Source organism: Sinohyriopsis cumingii, chromosome 6 (genome assembly GCF_028554795.1).
Source record: "Sinohyriopsis cumingii isolate HCF-2022 chromosome 6, ASM2855479v2, whole genome shotgun sequence".
In the NCBI taxonomy this organism is placed as follows: domain Eukaryota; kingdom Metazoa; phylum Mollusca; class Bivalvia; order Unionida; family Unionidae; genus Sinohyriopsis; species Sinohyriopsis cumingii.
The window spans coordinates 3,342,865-3,365,013 of record NC_142966.1 but is presented as its reverse complement, the minus strand read 5'-3'; the positions used below and the strand labels follow the sequence as shown (position 1 = coordinate 3,365,013).

The 22,149-nt window shown below is 36.2% G+C and overlaps 1 protein-coding gene across 8 annotated transcripts in view; it reads right to left on the bottom strand.

The window, feature by feature from the left end:
• Nucleotides 1-22,149, bottom strand: part of LOC149796283 (arf-GAP with Rho-GAP domain, ANK repeat and PH domain-containing protein 1-like) — a 300,819-nt gene that overhangs the window by 190,606 nt on the left and 88,064 nt on the right. For 6 of the 8 annotated variants that reach the window (XM_089960924.1, XM_089960927.1, XM_089960925.1 and 3 more), the window contains one exon: nt 5,059-5,115. The exons of 1 other annotated variant lie outside the window; for it this stretch is intronic. In XM_089960924.1, the coding sequence (XP_089817050.1) occupies nt 5,059-5,115 (57 nt within the window). Of the gene's footprint in view, nt 1-4,931; nt 4,950-5,058; nt 5,116-22,149 lie in introns of all 8 variants that reach the window. One more of the 8 variants, XM_089960928.1, reaches the window with a different exon arrangement.

Sequence of the window (22,149 nt, the reverse complement as noted above, 5' to 3'; positions counted from 1 at the left end):
TTAGAACACTGTTGTAACTTGTTGGACTATTTTGATGAAAGCCTTAATTAAAATATCAACATAAAATACTTTGTGCAGGTAATTCAAATAATCTCTCACACACACATATAGAGACAAAACAGGAGAGACAATGGACAAAAAGTAAACAACAGGACAGCATCTGTTCATATGTGTGATAATTATTACAGAGCTATCTTAGTATTATATGGCAGGGTGTCAATTTCTCTTAAAATCCATATGTGTGTGTGTGTGTGTATGTGTGTGTGTGTATATATATATATATATATATATATATATATATATATATATATATATATATATGGGAGCTGTACAGAAGTGAATTGTATGTTGTAAAAGAAAGAAATGACTGAAGAGACTGAGAGATGCTGACAACAGAAAAATCTGCTTTTCACACCAAAATATCAGTTACATACTCTACCAATCAAAATATCAGTTACTTATTCTATCAATCAAAATATCAGTTACTTACTCTACCAATCAAAATATCAGTTACTTATTCAACCAATCAAAATATCAGTTACTTACTCTACCAATCAAAATATCAGTTACTTACTCTACCAATCAAAATATCAGTTACTTATTCAACCAATCAAAATGTCAGTTACTTACTCTACCAATCAAAATATCAGTTACTTACTCTACCAATCAATCTGATGGCAACCTTCCTTAACTTTAAATAAGAACAGTTTCTTGGCTTACAAACTTCCTAACCATAATAAATTGTGTCAGAGAAGTTGGATTGTGGAACTACATATATACAGCTCCCTGACGAACTTTGAAAATGGTAGCCAAAGCTAATGAATGACTTTGGAAATGGTAGCCAAAGCTAATGGAGAAGTTTGAAAATGACAGACAAAGCTTATGGAGAACTTTGAAAATGGTCACCAAAGGTAATGGAGAACTCTGAAAGTGGTAGCCAAAAATAATGGAGAACTTTGAAAGTGGTAGCCAAAGCTAATGGAGAACTTTGAAAACGACAGACAAAGCTCATGGAGAACTCTGAAAATGGTAGCCAAAGGTGATGGAGAACTCTGAAAATGGTAGCCAAAACTAATGATTCTCCAAAAAGTAAGCATACAACATGTAGAAAGCTACAGAAAAATAAAGTAGAGTGTAGCATAGAGAAACAATAAAAGCAAAATGAAAATCATGGTTCAACAACTGCAATTCTAATACATATGAATGTCAATAAATAAATAACTGAAGCATAATGCACTGCCAGTTCAAAGCAGATTCTGTATTAGAGCTGAATATTAACTATTGGTGGGAATAGGAGATTTCATTCATTTGCAGAATCTACTAATCTGCAGTTTTTGTACAGTATTAATTTGCCCCAATTTGCAGTTTTGAACAGTATTAATTTGCCCCAATTTGCAGTTTTGAACAGTATTAATTTGCCCCAATTTGCAGTTTTTGTACCATATTAATGTACCCCAATTTGCAATTTTTGTACCATATTAATGTGCCCCAATTTGCAATTTTTGTACCATATTAATGTGCCCCAATTTGCAATTTTTGTACCATATTAATGTACCCCAATTTGCAATTTTTGTACCATATTAATGTGCCCCAATTTGCAATCTTTGTACCATATTAATGTGCCCCAATTTGCAATTTTTGTTCAGTATTAATGTGCCCTAATTTGCAATTTTTGTAGTCTTAATGTACCCCAAATTGCAGTTTTTGTTGCTGTTGTTGTAGGGTTTAATGCCATTTTTTAGCACACGATAAGCTATACATGCGGCCAGTGTTAATGGTGGAGTAAGAACCCAGGAAAACCCCTGGAAAGAACCACCGACCCACAAGAAGCTACTGGTAAGCTTTCTCACATACCCACATTGGCTGAATCCGAGACTCGAACCCCATGCAGACAGAGGTGAGATGGCAGTGATCCGTAATGGAAAGCGCTTTAGAACACTCAAGGCCTCTGCAGTTTTTGAACAGTAATAATTTTCCCCAATTTGCAGTTTTTGTACAGTATTAATGTGCCACAGTTTGCTATTTTTGCACAGTATTAATGTGCCTCAATTTGCAGTTTTTGTATAGTATTACTGTGCTTCAATTTGCAGTTTTTGTATGGTATTACTGTGCTTCAATTTGCAGTTTTTGTATGGTATTACTGTGCTTCAATTTGCAGTTTTGTATGGTATTACTGTGCTTCAATTTGCAGTTTTTGTATGGTATTACTGTGCTTCAATTTGCAGTTTTTGTATGGTATTACTGTGCTTCAATTTGCAGTTTTTGTATGGTATTACTGTGCCTCAATTTGCAGTTTTGTACAGTATTAAATGATAGTCAAATGCATGTACTAGAAAGTTTAACAAATTCTGTGAGCTAACAAGATTTTTTGTTGTTGTTGTGAGGTTTAACGCCATTTTTCAGCACATGACAGGCTATACATGGTGGCCAGTAATAATGGTGGAGGAAGATCCCGGGAAAACCCTGGAAAGAACCACCAACCCACAAGAAGCTACTGGTAAGCTTTCTCACATACCCACACTGGCTGAATCCAAGATTCAAACCAGCGCAGACAGAGGTGAGATGGCAGTGATCAGTAATAGTGCTTTAGACCACTTGGGGCCCAAGCTAACAAGAGGCCAAAGTGTGTCTGATATTGCTCACATGGCTAATATGGTAAGCAACCCTATGCAGTTCTGATGATATAAACCCATTTACGAAGCTTTAATGAAACTTTATTGGAAAATGTTTGAAATTCTTGAGAGGATATTAAGCTCAATGAATCCAATGCAAACTATCTTAACTATTAATATCTAAGTTATTGTATATAGAACCTATGATGGAATTAATTCAGTCTTCAAATTGATACCATCAATACCCAATACCCAATCAAATACAAGATTACCTCATTAATAGGACCATATTTTGCTCTTAATCCAACTCATCCAACATTATGATAACTATATAGGACTATTAGGACTATTTAAAAATTTGATCAAATTTTGATTAGAAATACAAACCTTAGATTGTTCAGGCAATCAGATGTCATGCATATTGTTAATGTGTGTGAATTTTACTTATAATCAAACACAACCAATATCTTGATGACAGCAGTCCATTTACAAAGTCAGATCAAAATCCTATAACACACACCGTCTTAAGTGTGATAAATATCACTGCCAATCAGATACAAGAACACCTCATAAAATATGTATTGTTCTTATTTCTAATAATTTTTTTAGAATAATCAAGTCAGAGATATAACCTCTCATGTGATATGAAACTCAACAAATTAAATGCAAGATGACCTCATTAATATGTACCAAGTTTTAAAATAATCGAGTCAGAGATACAACCTCTCATGTGATATGAAACTCAACCAATTAAATGCATGATCACCTCATTAATATGTAATGATCTTGCTCATAGTAAAACCCAGTATATATCTTGATGACAGAAGCACATTTACCCAGTTTCAAATAACTATAATAAAAAAAAAAGAGTCACTAAAGTGTTAACAAGATCAACCAAACTGATGCAGAAATATTTCATTTAAAATTCTCATCCAAGATCGATGATCTTAATAAATTTAAGCCTATTTAACAAATTTAATCAAAACTGGATAAGAAATAGTCTCTAAACAGCTAACAAGCCATCAATTGTATAAATGATAACCTCATAAGTAATTGTGTATCCCATGCAATAACAAACTTGTGCAAGACCCTGATTATGTAAGATTTTAAAAATGTATGGCTTCCAGAGTAATAACAAGCTCAGCCAATCAGATACAGAGCCATAACAAGCTCAGCCAATCAGATACAGAGCAACAATAAGCCCAGCCAATCAGATACAGAGCAATAAGCTCAGCCAATCAGATACAGAGCAATAAGCTTGGCCAATCAGATACAGCCTATCAGATACAGAGCAATAATAAGCTCAGCCAATCAGATAGAGCCATAACAAGCTCAACCTATCAGATACAGAGCAATAACAAGCTCAGCCAATCAGATACAGAGCAATAACAAACTCAGCCAATCAGATACAGAGCAATAACAAGCTCAGCCAATCAGATACAGAGCAATAACAAGCTTAGCCAATCAGAAACAGAGAAATAACAAGCTTAGCCAATCAGATACAGAGCAATAACAAGCTCAACCAATCAGATAGAGCCATAACAAGCTCAACCTATCAGATACAGAGCAATAACAAACTCAGCCAATCAGATACAGAGCAATAACAAGCTCAGCCAATCAGATACAGAGCAATAACAAGCTTAGCCAATCAGAAACAGAGAAATAACAAGCTTAGCCAATCAGATACAGAGCAATAACAAGTTCAGCCACTCAGATACAGAGCAATAACAAGCTCAGCCAATTAGATGCAAAGCAATAACAAGCTCAGCCAATCAGATTTATGGCAATAACAAGCCAATCACATGCAAGATGACCTCAAAAATATGAGCGCTCTTGTTCATTATCAAAATTGACTAAAACCCTGATGATACAAGCATATATTCCAAGTCTGATCAAAATCTGATCAGATATGGCTTCCAATGTGGTAACTATACTGGACAATCAGATGCAAGATCCTCTCATTGTATGTGTGGATCCTGCTCATTGTTGTACTTATCCAAATTCTTGATGCTAAAAATTCCATGTTTGACAAAAATTAAATGAGAAATCTAGCCTCCTGAGTGGTTAACAGCTGATGGACCAGTTAGTAATGACAAAGGACTGATGATGCACATTGCATGCAGGGCCCTAAAATAAGCTCACTTGGCCTTATGAAACAAAGGACTGATGATGCACATTGCATGCAGGGCCCTAAAATAAGCTCACTTGGCCTTATGAAACAAAGTACATTGATAATAATTTAATATACTGACTAGAAAGTAATGGTTGCAAGATAGAAAGTGAACATTTTGGGCAAGAAAAATAAAATTATCTCCATACCTGAAAGCTGTTCAAACCCTGAATAAGACATGTTTAACGGTTAAGCATATTTTATAAGAGATTTGTTAGTTTTGAGACTATGTAAATATTTACTTAATAAGAGACACCAATATTTTGTATAACTTACTGTGAAAAATGCTGTTATTGAATCTCTTCTATCTGGTACACTTTGTGAATCCTTGGACTAAACAGATGGAAGGACTTAGTCAAAATAATAACTTTTCATGAATCCAATGATGCGATTGTTGTGCATAATAATGGAGACATGCAGGCAAGTTAAAAAGAAATATTTCTATGATAGTCATCTGAAAATAAACTTCATTTTTAACATTAGATACTGAAGCATTTGACAATGCATGCATGAATAATGTTCAAAATAAGATACTAAGTAACTTCAATGCTACACTGAAAATTTGATAGTCAAAAATGGTTTAACAACTCAAAAATGTGCTGAAACCTTTTTTTTGTGGTGAACTGTTTCTTTAATAATAATGATGCCACTACCTTGCAAATCCAGCCTTGCCAAAGGTAAGAAAAAGCTTTCACTTGGTTTGGGAAAAAAAGTGCTAAAATGTTATCTGCTAACAGAAACATAAATCTTGCTTAAGACAGAAGGAATGATTCCAATTCCTGATAATTGTCATTTATTTATGGAAGGGATATGCATTGACTGATTCCAATTCCTGATAATTGTCATTTATTTATAGAAGGGATATGCATTGACTGATTCCAATTCCTGATAATTGTCATTTACTAATGGAAGGGATATGCAGTGACCGATTCCAAATAATGTAAATTGTAAGTTACTACAGAGAGGCCTGTGCATTCCCTTCCAGGGAGGCAATTCAAAAGGGAGTTTGGGAGGGTGTGCCAATATTATGATCAGGTAAGTATTAATGCAGAAACCTGTTTTATGCCCAAAATTGGTTTCTTCTTCTAAAGCATTAGCAATTCATTTGCACCTCATTTACATCTGAAATGGATTGGAAAAAAATCCATTTAATTTGAATTCCAGTCATGTATACACTCCTGCCATGTTTATACTACAGTCATGTTTACTTTACAGTCATGTTTGCATTCCAGCCATGATTACATTCCAATCATGATTGCACTCCTGTCATGATTGTATTCCAGTCATGACTGCACTCCTGTCATGTTTGAATTCCAGTCATGATTGTATTCCAGTCATGACTGCACTCCTGTCATGTCTGAATTCCAGTCATGATTGTATTCCAGTCATGATTGTATTCCAGTCATGTTTGAATTCCAGTCATGACTGTATTCCAGTCATCATTGTATTCCAGTCATGACTGCACTCCTGTCATGTTTGAATTCCAGTCATGATTGTATTCCAGTCATGATTGTATTCCAGTCATGTTTGAATTCCAGTCATGACTGTATTCCAGTCATGATTGTATTCCGGTCATGACTGCACTCCTGTCATGTTTGAATTAGAGTCATGATTGTGTTCCAGTCATGATTGTATTCCAGTCATGTTTGAATTCCAGTCATGATTGTTATTCTAGTCATGATTGTATTCCAGTCATGACTGCACTCCTGTCATGTTTGAATTCCAGTCATGATTGTATTCCAGTCATGATTGTATTCCAGTCATGACTGCACTCCTGTCATGTTTGAATTCCAATCATGTTTGAATTCCAGTCATGATTGTATTCCAATCATCATTGCATTCCAGTCATGACTGCATTACTGTCATGATTGTATTCCAGTCATGATTGTATTCCAGTCATGACTGCACTCCTGTCATGTTTGAATTCCAGTCATGATTGTATTCCAGTCATGATTGCATTACTGTCATGATTGTATTCCAGTCATGATTGTATTCCAGTCATGACTGCACTCCTGTCATGTTTGAATTCCAGTCATGTCTGAATTCCAGTCATGATTGTATTCCAATCATCATTGTATTCCAGTAATGATTGTATTACTGTCATGACTGCACTCCTGTCATGTTTGAATTCCAGTCATGTCTGAATTCCAGTCATGATTGTATTCCAATCATCATTGTATTCCAGTCATGATTGCATTACTGTCATGATTGTATTCCGGTCATGATTGTATTCCAGTCATGTTTGGATTCCAGTCATGATTGTATTCCAGTCATGTTTGAATTCCAGTCATGATTGTATTCCAGTCATGTTTGAATTCCAGTCATGATTGTATTCCAGTCATGATTGTATTCCAGTCATGTTTGAATTCCAGTCATAATTGTATTCCAGTCATGATTGTATTCCAGTCATGATTGCATTACTCTCATGATTGCATTACTGTCACGATTGCATTACTGTCATGACTGTATTCCAGTCATGATTGTATTCCAGTCATGACTGCATTCCAGTCATGACTGCATTCCAGTCATGTTTGAATTCCAGTCATGATTGTATTCCAGTCATGATTGCATTACTGGCATGATTGTATTCCAGTCATGATTGTATTCCAGTCATGATTGCACTCCTGTCATGTTTGAATTCCAGTCATGTTTGAATTCCAGTCATGATTGTATTCCAGTCATCATTGTATTCCAGTCATGACTGCATTACTGTCATGATTGTATTCCAGTCATGATTGTATTCCAGTCATGACTGCACTCCTGTCATGTTTGAATTCCAGTCATGATTGTATTCCAGTCATGATTGCATTACTGTCATGATTGTATTCCAGTCATGATTGCATTACTGTCATGACTGTATTCCAGTCATGACTGTATTCCAGTCATGACTGCATTCCAGTCATGTTTGAATTCCAGTCATGATTGTATTCCAGTCATGATTGCACCCCTGTCATGTTTGAATTCCAGTCATGCTTGAATTCCAGTCATGATTGTATTCCAGTCATCATTGTATTCTAGCCATGACTGCATTACTGTCATGATTGTATTCCAGTCATGATTGTATTCCAGTCATGATTGCATTATTGTCATGTTTTAATTCCAGTCAGGATTGCATTCCTGTCATGATTGTATCCCAGTCATGATTGCATTCCAGTCATGACTGCATTATTGTCATGTTTGAATTCCAGTTATGATTGTATTCCAGTTATGATTGTATTCCAGTCATGATTGTATTCCAGTCATGATTGCATTACTGTTATGATTGTATTCCAGTCATGATTGCATTATTGTCATGATTGTATTCCAGTCATGATTGCATTACTGTTATGATTGTATTCCAGTCATGATTGCATTGTCATGATTGTATTCCAGTTATGACTGTATTCCAGTTATGATTGCATTACTGTTATGATTGTATTCCAGTCATGATTGCATCATTGTCATGATTGTATTCCAGTCATGATTGCATTATTGTCATGATTATATTCCAGTCATGATTGCACTCCTGTCATGTTTGAATTCCAGTCATGATTGTATTCCAGTCATGACTGCACTCCTGTCATGTTTGAATTCCAGTCATGATTGTATTCCAGTCATGATTGCATTATTGTCATGTTTGAATTCCAGTCATGATTGCATTCCAGTCATGATTGTATTCCAGTCATGATTGCATTCCAGTCATGATTGCATTATTGTCATTATTGTATTCCAGTCATGATTGCATTATTGTCATGTTTGAATTCCAGTCAGGATTGCATTCCAGTCACGATTGTGTTCCAGTCATGATTGCATTCCAGTCATGACTGCATTATTGTCATGTTTGAATTCCAGTGATGATTGTATTCCAGTCATGATTGCATTACTGTTATGATTGTATTCCAGTCATGATTGCATTACTGTTATGATTGTATTCCAGTTATGATTGCATTACTGTTATGATTGTATTCCAGTCATGATTGCATTGTCATGATTGTATTCCAGTCATGATTGCGTTCCAGTCATGACTGTATTCCAGTCATGATTGTATTCCAGTCATGACTGCACTCCTGTCATGTTTGAATTCCAGTCATGATTGCATTCCAGTCATGATTGCATTCCAGTCATGTTTACATTACTGTCAAGTTTGCATTCCAGTCATGTATGCATTCCACTATGCTTACACTCAGTCATATTTATATTATAGTCATGTTTGCACTCCAGTCATGTTTACATTAGTCATGTTTGCAATTCAGTCATGTTGACACTACAGTCATGTTTGCATTCCAGTCACGTTTACACTACAGTCATGTTTGCTTTACAGTCATGTTTGCAATTCAGTCATGTTTACACTAGTCATGTTTGCATTCCAGTCATGTTTGCATTCCAGTCATGTCTGCATTCTACTAAGTTTACACTCTGTCTTGTTTATATTAGTCATGTTTGCATTCCAGTCATGTTTACATGTCAGTCATGTTTGCAATTCAGTCACATTTACATTACAAACATGTTTGCACTCCAGTAATGTTTGCACTCCAGTCATGTTTACACTACAGTCATGTTTACACTACAGTCATGTTTTCACTCCAGTCATGTTTGCATTCCAGTCATGTTTGCATGTCAGTCATGTTTGCTTTTCAGCTACCATCTTATCATTTCTCATTTGTGGTGTTTTGAAAATATATTCTTATTTTTGCACTTACCATTTCCATTTTTCATTTACTTAACATTTTCATTTGTTAGAAATGAAATGGAAATGCCTTTACCTAGGAACAGTTTATTGTTTATGAGTATTAAAGGGAGAGAACTACTGCTCTGAATCTTGAAAGTAAGCTTTGTTGTTGTCTGTCCTTCGAGTTTACTGATGATCATCACAGTAATAACTGGTTTGGTTTCTGTAAGTAAGTGAATGGCTGATCAGGCCCATTCTTGCTCTAAACTGTCTATGGCATGTTTAAAAATAGTTGCTGTTTGGGGTTGGGTTGCTTGATCAGTTGGGGATGTGCTGCATTTACGAGATTTAGGCTGTATATGCTTCTGCAATTGTCTTCAGAGCCTGCAGCTCAAGTATGGATGAGCACGCACCAGGTGGAATGATTCTGTGTGAGATCTTCCCAAGAATCTGGGTCAGTCAGCTCACTGGTGACAATCTTTGGTAGTTGTTCTTCTCACATCCTGGTGAAGCGGCTTGCCCATCTCATCGGTGATCTGTAATTTTGCAAGCAAACTTAAGCGTCTGTGCTCTCACACATTTGCACTTAATCTGCCAAAGGTCATACTTACTTTAGCAAATCAGGTGTTGATTTTATCATTAATGTGGACTGTACATGAAAGAGTACTGCCAAGAAAGGTGAACTTGTCCGATGCCATGAGGGTTTGGCCATTAACTGTGATGGTAGGGTCTGTGTAATGCTTTCCTGGTGCAGGTTTGAGCATCAGTTCCGTCTTCTTGATACTGACTGTGAGACCGAATTCATCACAAGCTGAAGATAAACTGTCTGTATTCTGTTGCATGTCAGACTCAGATATGGCAATCTGGGAACAATCATCAACAAAAGAAGATCATGAACAATTATAAAACTCAGTCTTTGGCTGAAGCTCTCAAAATGAAGAGCTTGTCATTAGTCTGGTTTCTGATGTCAATCCCTGTATCATAATCATGGAAGGAATCATTAAGCAATGCAGAGAACATCAATGTGGTCAGTGATTTACAAATCCACTTGACTGCTCCAGCGGCCTTGATGGTTGGAGCATCCACCTAGGATGCAGGAGTTCATGGGTTTGAACCCCAGCCAAGTCATACCAAAGACTTTAAAAATGGTACTAGCAGCTGCCTCACTCACAGCTCAGCATTAAGATATTTATTGTTAGGACTGGTTGGCCTGGTGTCAGGATAATGTGAATGGGTGGGACATGATGCTACATATCTGTGGCATGATGCCCCCATGCTAGACATCACTATAAACTGCAACACTGCAGACACTGTAGTGATATGACTGAAATATTAAAAACTTTGTTAAAAATCCAAGTCTCTCTCTCTCTCTAACACACACACACACACACACACACACACACACACACACACAGACGCACACCTCCACCTGCCTGATTTCTGGGACAAGTTCAAATCTGAAGAAGGCTGGGGCCAAAACACAGCCTTGCCTAACACTACTGGTGATTATGAATGGTTCAGATGACTCACCATCAACAACCACAGTCAACAGTCATGTGTTATACGTCTTAGAGTGTACTTTGATCACAGCAGATGCATAATTTATAAATGGCAGCATTACATTTACTTGAAAATATAACCAGAATTGTAAAAATGCAAATTTATATTATGAGTGTTTCCCAGCAAATATATTTCTTATCTGATTGTGTTCAAAAAGTATTTATATAGATACCAGTAATGGAATAATGTCATCACATCAATGGTGGTTATGTCTGCCTAGACAAGAACAATCTCACAGAGGTTGTATGCAGCAAAATGTTGTCTGTCAGTATACAGAATCTAATGCTTGATTATCATGTGAAAGAGTTTTCAACATGGAAATTTATCAGTAACCTAATTTCTGTTTTGCTAAAAAGGCATTTATCACTTTGGTTGCATTCATTTTGCATTTTGTTTGTTTTCTGAAATTTCAGTCAAGTTCATTCTGCATTCCATTTTTTTCTGTTTACCTTTTACTGGTGAATTTGCTCTGTTTTAAATGTCTCTAAGAAATGACATCTGTTTATCATGCAGTGGGATACCAGTCATAAGCCAAGAGAGGTCATCCCATTTTCCGGAAGAGACCTCATGCAGAAGAATCATCTGCTAGGGTCTCAAAAACAGATGCCCTAATCATCTCATAAGGTCGCAAGAAAAATGGACCAATCATTATGCTAGATTGTCAAGAACAGATGGCTCAAACATCAAGATTCATGGCTGCATTGAAACAACCCAAGAGACAAAGAAACTTTCAGGCTGAAATCTGATTCTGTGTGCATGGAAAACACTACTTATGCAATAGTAAAGGTACATACTTCATGGACACAAACTTGTGTACTTTAGGAAGACAAACTTGTGTACTTTAGTGAGAAAAACTTGTGTACATCAGGAAGACAAACTTGTGTACTTTAGGGAGACAAACTTGTGTACTTTAGGGACACAAACTTGTGTACTTCAGGGAGACAAATTTGTGTAATTCAGGGAGACAAATTTGTGTAATTCAGGGAGACAAACTTGGTTCAAGGAGGTTATGAACTCCATATACAAGTGAATGAAATATTGGGACTGAATCAGACTACATTGTCCTTGTTCATAAAAAAATATATAACGCTATCTTAGATTTTATATCTTATACAAAAGACAGATGACATGAGGCTTTCATAGAATGCATTCCACAAGATTTCTTTGATAGATGCAGAGAAAGCCTTAGTCATGCCTAGACACTGTTGGCATTTGTGAGCATGTATCTTCAAAGCAAGTTGACAATGATCATGAATTAGGCTGTGAGTCCATAATGACGGTACACAGTGATTTACTGATGTTCAATCTGAGTGTCAGCTAAGTCCAAGATGGGTAATGGGTGGTCATGTCTGATGCCAGTCAGTGGCACCAAAGTCCAAGATGGGTAATGGGTGGTCATGTCTGATGCCAGTCAGTGGCACCAAAGTCCAAGATGGGTAATGGGTAATTATGTCTGATGCCAGTCAGTGGCACCAAAGTCCAAGATGAGTAATGGGTAGTTATGTCTGAAGCCAGTCAGTGGCACCAAGTCAAAAACTGGTACTGGGAGGTCCTATATAATGCCAGTCAGTGATGCACATTTCCAGTGCTGGATAGTATCAGAGACTGGTTCACCATATCCAGCGTCAGTTACACTTGGTCTCCTTCACAGAACAAAGCCTGGAAGTGGCATGAATGGGTCCCAGTTACTATTTTCATCACAAGTTTGGGATAATGGTGAAGATATATCACCATACCCAATCCTAAAAATGGAAGATGTGGATCAAAAATGTCCTAGATCAAGACTGCCACAGTTGGGGTGGATGTGGTTTAAGACTGGCATACTTACGGTTCCCAAGTCCCAGCCATAGCAGCAATGATAGCCATAGCTAGTACTAAGGTCTGCATAATTCTCGAAAACTAGTCCAAGTTGACCACTGTACCAAATTAGTACTGGCCCAGTAGTATACACAGTACTGATATGCTTCAGTTGCTGTATCGCTAGTGATGGCAGTGCTGTAAATGTGTGGGAAACCCATGAAGGCAAAGATTGCTGGATCTACCACTGAAATGGTGATCTTTCTGCCCCAAGTGTTTTGATCATCATGAAGTTGTTGACTGTGGTGTCAACTGCAAGGTTGATGATGTTCACATCCTTGTGTGGCTGTCTACTTCCCTAAGATCAATTGGCTGGATGTGATAGTCACCCATCTCTCTTCAGAATAATACGACATTTAAGGTATGAATGATACCCCATTTAATCTGGTTTTCCTGTTAATATCTGTAATTAAAAACAGTAAGAGAACATCAGATGCAAATGAAATAAACAAAAGATCATGCTAAGTTTATTGTGAAGTGGACACAATTACCAAGATGAACACCAGGAAAGTTACAGAAATTACATTATTGTTAGGAATGAATGGTTGGTTATTAGACATAGCTAACAAAGATGAACTGTAACTACCTACAGATCATAGGGCAGATAACACTGATAAGAATGAGTACTGAGATGAAATGTAATTACCTTTAGATCGTAAGACATATCGCACTGATAAGAATGAATCCTAAGATGAACTGTAATTACCTAAAGATCATAAGACATATGGCACTGATAAGAAAGAGTACTGAGATGAACTGTAATTATATATAGATCATATGACATATGGCACTGATAAGAATGAGTCATAAAATTGTAATTACCTATAAATCATAGGACAAATTGCATGTGTGTGTGTGTGTGTGTGTGTGTGATTTGGATTTTTAACGTAGCTTTAACAATTTTCAGTCATATCGCCACAATGTCTGCAGTGTGGTAGTTTATAGTGATGTCTAGCGCTGGGGCATCATGCCGCAGACATATAGCACGATGTCCCACCCAGATTATGCTGACCAGTCCTAACACTGACCTCTTAACGCTGAGCACCAAGCGAGGCAGCTGTTAGTACCATTTTTGCAAGTCTTTGGTATGACTCAGCCAGGGATCGAACCCATGACCTCCCGCATCTGAGGTGGATGCTCTAACCACTAGGCCACCGGAGTGGTTGCAAATTGCACTGATAAGAATGAGTACTGAGATGAAGTACCTATAGATCATAAGGCATATGGCACTGATAAGAATGAGTACTGAGATGACTGCCTATAGATCATAAGGTATATGGCACTGATAAGAATGAGTACTGAAATGAAGTACCTATAGATCATAAGGCATATGGCACTGATAAGAATGAGTACTGAGATGACTGCCTATATATCATAAGGCATATGGCACTGATAAGAATGAGTACTGAAATGAAGTACCTATAGATCATAAGGCATATGGCACTGATAAGAATGAGTACTGAGATGACTGCCTATAGATCATAAGGCATATGGCACTGATAAGAATGAGTTCTGAGATGACTGCCTATAGATCATAAGGCATATGGCACTGATAAGAATGAGTACTAAGATGACTGCCTATAGATCATAAGGCATATGGCACTGATAAGAATGAGTACTGAGATGACTGCCTATAGATCATAGGGCAGATGGCACTAATAAACTTATGCAATGAAGTTAGACATCCAAAATGCAAAATATTTATCTACAACAAAAAGAGAACAAGATTTGTTAAGAAAACAGATTTGATATACTTCCCTAAGTAGGAAAACTCCAAAGTATCCTTCAGTCTGGTGAAAAGGCAAAAGCTGGATAGTAACCAAGAGGAATCTCATAAAAGTGGGCTGACCAGGTACATGACAAAATAGTAACTGACAAAGAATGGGATTTGGAGTCAATCTCTCTAGCCAAAGTGAGAACAGTCCTATCAGACTTCCTCTTACAAGTACACACAACCTATTTGCACTCTGTTTGCTTAAAGAAGCTAAAATCTGTGAACATTTTCTCCTTTTCCTTTTTATCATTCAGCTGCACAATGTACCATACACTTTCATCTGCTACATCATCCAGCACGGGCTGCTTTTTCATGCAACTTCTTACTAGTGTGGAACAGTTAGATGTTACGAAGTTAAGTAGCAACAATTAGATGCTACAGAATTAATTTAGAACAATTAGACATTAGAGAGTTAATTTGGAACAATTAGATGTTATGGAGTTAGAACAATTAGATGTTAAGGAGTTAATCTGGAACAATTAGATGTTATGGAGTTAATCTGGAACAATTAGATGTTATGGAGTTAATCTGGAACAATCAGATGTTATGGAGTTAGAACAATTAGATGTTAAGGAGTTAATCTGGAACAATTAGATGTTATGGAGTTAATTTGGAACAATTAGATGTTATGGAGTTAATCTGGAACAATTAGATGTTACGGAGTTAGAACAATTAGATGCTATGGAGCTAATCTGGAACAATTAGATGCTATGGAGCTAATCTGGAGCAATTAGATGTTATGGAGTTATTCTAGAACAATTAGATGTTATGGAGTTAATCTGGAACAATTAGATGTTATGGAGTTAATCTGGAACAATTAGATGTTATGGAGTTAATCTGGAACAATCAGATGTTATGGAGTTAATCTGGAACAATTAGATGTTATGGAGTTAGAACAATTAGATGCTATGGAGCTAATCTGGAACAATTAGATGCTATGGAGCTAATCTGGAACAATTAGATGCTATGGAGCTAATCTGGAACAATCAGATGTTATGAAGTTAGAACAATTAGATGCTATGGAGCTAATCTGGAACAATTAGATGTTATGGAGTTAATCTGGAACAATTAGATGCTATGGAGCTAATCTGGAACAATTAGATGTTATGGAGCTAATCTGGAACAATTAGATGTTATGGAGCTAATCTGGAACAATCAGATGTTATGGAGCTAATCTGGAGCAATTAGATGCTATGGAGCTAATCTGGAACAATCAGATGTTATGGAGCTAATCTGGAGCAATTAGATGCTATGGAGCTAATCTGGAACAATTAGATGTTATGGAGCTAATCTGGAACAATTAGATGCTATGGAGCTAATCTGGAACAATTAGATGTTATGGAGCTAATCTGGAACAATTAGATGTTATGGAGCTAATCTGGAACAATCAGATGTTATGGAGCTAATCTGGAGCAATCAGATGTTATGGAGCTAATCTGGAACAATTAGATGCTATGGAGCTAATCTGGAACAATTAGATGCTATGGAGCTAATCTGGAACAATTAGATGCTATGGAGCTAATCTGGAACAATCAGATGTTATGGAGCTAATCTGGAGCAATCAGATGTTATGGAGCTAATCTGGAACAATCAGATGTTATGGAGCTAATCTGGAACAATTAGATGCTATGGAGCTAATCTGGAACAATCAGATGTTATGGAGCTAATCTGGAGCAATCAGATGTTATGGAGCTAATCTGGAGCAATCAGATGTTATGGAGCTAATCTGGAACAATCAGATGTTATGGAGCTAATCTGGAGCAATCAGATGTTATGGAGCTAATCTGGAACAATTAGATGTTACGGAGTTAGAACAATTAGATGCTATGGAGCTAATCTGGAACAATTAGATGTTATGGAGCTAATCTGGAACAATTAGATGTTATGGAGCTAATCTGGAACAATCAGATGTTATGGAGCTAATCTGGAGCAATCAGATGTTATGGAGCTAATCTGGAACAATTAGATGCTATGGAGCTAATCTGGAACAATTAGGTGCTATGGAGCTAATCTGGAACAATTAGATGCTATGGAGCTAATCTGGAACAATCAGATGTTATGGAGCTAATCTGGAGCAATCAGATGTTATGGAGCTAATCTGGAACAATCAGATGTTATGGAGCTAATCTGGAACAATTAGATGCTATGGAGCTAATCTGGAACAATCAGATGTTATGGAGCTAATCTGGAGCAATCAGATGTTATGGAGCTAATCTGGAGCAATCAGATGTTATGGAGCTAATCTGGAACAATCAGATGTTATGGAGCTAATCTGGAGCAATCAGATGTTATGGAGCTAATCTGGAACAATTAGATGTTACGGAGTTAGAACAATTAGATGCTATGGAGCTAATCTGGAACAATTAGATGCTATGGAGCTAATCTGGAACAATCAGATGTTATGGAGCTAATCTGGAGCAATTAGATGTTATGGAGTTAGAACAATTAGATGCTATGGAGCTAATCTGGAACAATTAGATGCTATGGAGCTAATCTGGAACAATTAGATGCTATGGAGCTAATCTGGAGCAATCAGATGTTATGGAGCTAGAAGAAATACTAACAACCCTTCAGAAAGATGTTGATGGATTTGATGATATTGTAAAGACTTTAAAAACACTAAAAATGAAACAGAAAAACACAAAATCCCTCCAGTTGTACCACCTGGTGTCTATCACTCAAGATATATGCCACAGAAACAATAATAGCATGGAACTGGATAAATCCAATTACAGGTTGCTGTGGGGCAGCCTTCAAATCTTAGAAATTTTTAGAAGAGGAAGCAAATTCTATGGAAACAAACCATTATTCTGAGGCCACCAAAGAAAACACAAAATGGGACAATGGCATTTTCAACGATAATTAGTTTATTTCTTCAACTCTGTGTGTGTGTGTGTGTGTGTGTGTGTGTGTGTGTGTGCATGATAGCCATTTATGATAACATTACACAAAGAGTGAAATATCTTAGCATGACTAAATGAGTAAAATAACTTAACATGACTAATTCAGTGAAATAACATTACTCAAAGTGTGAAATAACTTTCTACACCAAAATTAAACAAAACAAATCAGAAACAATTTAATCATATGAAATATCTTCTATGAATAAATCAACATTTGATATAGGACACATCTTGTTCACAGGACAATAAAATGCCCCCTCCCCTATACAAATAAATGGTACTGAAAAATGAGGTCAGTGATTTACAAATCCACTTGACTGCTCCAGTGGCCTTGGTGGTTAGAGCATTCACCTAGGATGCAGGAGTTCATGGGTTTGAACCCCGGCCGAGTCATACCAGATTTTAAAAATGGTACTTGCAGCTACCTCGTTTGAAGCTCAGCATTAAGACATTATTGTTAGGACTGGTTCGCCTGGTGTCAGGATAATGTGAGTGGGTGGGACATGATGCTACATATCTGTAGCATGATGCCCCATGCTAGACATCACTATAAACTGCAACGCTACAGACACTGTAGTTATATGACTGAAATATTTTTAAAAACTATGTTAAAAATCCAAGTCTCTCTCTCTCTCTCTCTCTCAAAACTCTAGCTATATCCAAACCCTTTTCTACCTACCCATGTATTTGTCTATATACCTGTACATGTCTATTTATGCTCATCTACATTCTAACTCTGTTTCATCTGCATATTTATTTACAGGCATCTTTTTATCATTTTGATTATCAGGATACAGTTCTACGGTACAAAAATAAGAAGAAAACAAAATTAAAAATAATGTGATTTCTTTAAGATATGACATATTTTATCTTTGTCAAGTTGAAATATTACGCTTGGGGCAGCATCATATATCCAAAGTCATGTTTAATTTTCCAGTCTAGAGAAGCAAACCTTTATCAACTTTGTAAATCCCTCGTGGTATATACTTATGCATATAGCTGATTTTTTTCTTAACTTGGTTTCTTATTCAGATGAGTGTATATTCACTTGTCCAAAAAGAAATTACATCACCTTTTTGTGGCTGCTATACATTTTTGTAAAAGAAAAAAAATCGTCTACTTAAATTAGAAATATTTAAATACTGAATGATAAGAATTTTGAATGTGATTCTAACACATATATACATGAAGTTTCTGGAATCACTAAACATAAAATCAATCAGATTGCAACCTGAAGTTCTAAAAACCAAAGAAAACATTTATAAGAAATCGGTATAGAGTGTAGCATACTGGATCCCATGCATACTATGATATTATTCACTGAAAGGTGGAAAATGTGCAGAAAAGACTTTTTTTTTACACACTGCAGCAAAGAATTGCTGAAATCTCATGACTCAGCTGACAAACAATATATATGCAAACCTGTAAAGTAAAACAATTCTCTTCATTCATGTCAGACATTAACAAAATGCAGGAGTTCAATGCTACACTGTCTACTCTCTCTGTACAACTACAAATCATGCTATGAGCGATTCTGGGTTTGCTACCAGAAAAAAACACTTCATTGATGACAGGCAACAAGCATGAGGAATCTCTCAAAATTTAGTCTAACACACAGTGCTAACAGCTTATCAGTTACTTTTGGAAAATATGGCTGCTGATGGTCAAGTTTAGTTTGTATCAACACCTACACCATTCCCATTTTAACTCTGAATCAAACATTCAAACTCTTTATTCAGTCTTTCCTGCACTCCAAGTCTTATATCTGTAACCACACAAAGCATACAGCAGACTTTGTGAGCAACTCTACTGCACAAATCACATCATGTTAGGTATATTTGCTCACGACATAAAACTGAAGTTGTTGTTACATTATACAATTTATTTCTTTTGTTACCTTTATTTGGTATTGGATTACTTTGCTAGGTTCATGTTTATTTTTCATGGATAAATTCCAAAATACTGCAGTTCTGTTTTGAAACCAAAACTGCATAATCATTATATCACCTGTTATTATCCAAGGTCAAGGTCATATCATGTGGAACAGAAGGTGTGACTAAAAATGAACAAGAGCAGGTCTTTTTTATGCAAAATATGAAGAAAGCAAAGACAGCAAATCTTAAACATGTAAAGCATGAAGTTTTTCAATATTACATAACTGTAGTCATCATCAATCTGTAGCTGTAATTTTGTACTGGCTAGGTATTCTGGGACAATGTGAGGAGGCTAGGTATTCTGGGATGATGTGAGGAGGCTAGGTATTCTGGGATGATGTGAGGAGGCTAGGTATTCTGGGACAATGTGAGGAGGCTCGGCATTCTGGGACAATGTGAGGAGGCTAGGTATTCTAGGATGATGTGAGGAGGCTAGGTATTCTGGGATGCTGTGAGGAGGCTAGGTATTCCGGGATGATGTGAGGAGGCTAGGTATTCTAGGATGGTGTGAAGAGGCTAGGTATTCTGGGATGATGTGAGGAGGCTAGATATTCTAGAATCATGTGAGGAGGCAAGGCATTCTAGGACAATGTGAGGAGGCTGGATATTCTAGGATGATATGAAAAGTCCTTTGAAAGGAATTTAAGTGCTACTTGAAAATCATCCATGTTGTTGGTGGAATCCACTGATTTGATGACAGAAAGAAGTAAACTTGGAATTGATCAAATTAATCCAAGAGTGGATGTGCTACTAACCTAATATGATCAACTAATATATCTGAAGAAGGGCACAACTCATAATGAATGTGCCCTCTGGCTGGATTTACAAGATAGTGGATATACCCCTAAAACATTATAATGGTGGATGTACTCCTAACACATTACAATGGTGGATGTACTCCTAACACAGTATGACTGGGTAACATAATGAAAGAAGAAATAGGGTAAAAGTCATTTTAAAAATACACCATCCAATTATTAAGTGATACATATCACCTGTTATTACAAGTTGGAATGAATTAACACACTCACATTAGTACTACACACAGAACAACTCCTTGTTTAACAACTGAAATTTACTTAATGACAATAAAAATAAATTAGGAAAATGTTAGTTTCAGTCTCCAATAATAACACAGTGCTAATTTTTGCAAAGCGTTTAAATAGTTACAATAGCTTACACCAATTTTTCTTTGTCCAATACTAAAAATGCATGTTTTTATGAAGCGTTTAAACGAGCCACCTGGTTAGAATAGATTACACCAATTTTTCTTTGTCTAATACTAAAAATGCATGTTTTTATAAAGCGTTTAAACGAGCCACCTGGTTAGAATAGATTACACCAATTTTTCTTTGTCTAATACTAAACATGCATGTTTTTATAAAGCGTTTCAACGAGCCACCTGGTTAGAATAGATTACACCAATTTTTCTTTGTCCAATACTAAAAATGCATGTTTTTATAAAGCGTTTAAACGAGCCACCTGGTTAGAATAGATTACACCAATTTTTCTTTGTCTAATACTAAACATGCATGTTTTTATAAAGCGTTTCAACGAGCCACCTGGTTAGAATAGATTACACCAATTTTTCTTTGTCTAATACTAAAAATGCATGTTTTTATGAAGCGTTTAAATGAGCCACCTGGTTAGAATAGATTACACCAAATTTTCATTGTCCAATACTAAAAATGCATGTTTTTATAAAGCGTTTAAATGAGCCACCTGGTTAGAATAGATTACACCAATTTTTCTTTGTCTAATACTAAACATGCATGTTTTTATAAAGCGTTTAAATGAGCCACCTGGTTAGAATAGATTACACCAATTTTTCTTTGTCTAATACTAAACATGCATGTTTTTATAAAGCGTTTCAACGAGCCACCTGGTTAGAATAGATTACACCAATTTTTCTTTGTCTAATACTAAAAATGCATGTTTTTATGAAGCGTTTAAATGAGCCACCTGGTTAGAATAGATTACACCAAATTTTCATTGTCCAATACTAAAAATGCATGTTGTTATGAGCGTGTAAACGAGCCATCTGGTTAGAATAGATTACACCAATTTTTCTAATACTAAAAATGCATGCTTTTATAAAGCGTTTAAACAAGCCACCTGGCTAGAATAGATTACACCAATTTTTCTTTGTCTAATACTAAACGTGCATGTTTTTATAAAACGTTTAAATGAGCCACCTGGTTAGAATAGATTACACCAATTTTTCTGTCTAATACTAAAAATGCATACTTTTATAAAGCGTTTAAACAAGCCACCTTGCTAGAATAGATTGCACCAATTTTTCTTTGTCTAATACTAAACGTGCATGTTTTTATAAAGCATTTCAACGAGCCACCTGGTTAGAATAGATTACACCAGTTTTTCTTTGTCCATTACTAAAAATGCATGTTTTTATGAAGCGTTTAAATGAGCCACCTGGTTAGAATAGATTACACCAAATTTTCATTGTCCAATACTAAAAATGCATGTTGTTATGAGCGTGTAAACGAGCCATCTGGTTAGAATAGATTACACCAATTTTTCTGTCTAATACTAAAAATGCATGCTTTTATAAAGCATTTAAACAAGCCACCTGGCTAGAATAGATTACACCAATTTTTCTTTGTTTAATACTAAACGTGCATGTTTTTATAAAACGTTTAAATGAGCCACCTGGTTAGAATAGATTATACC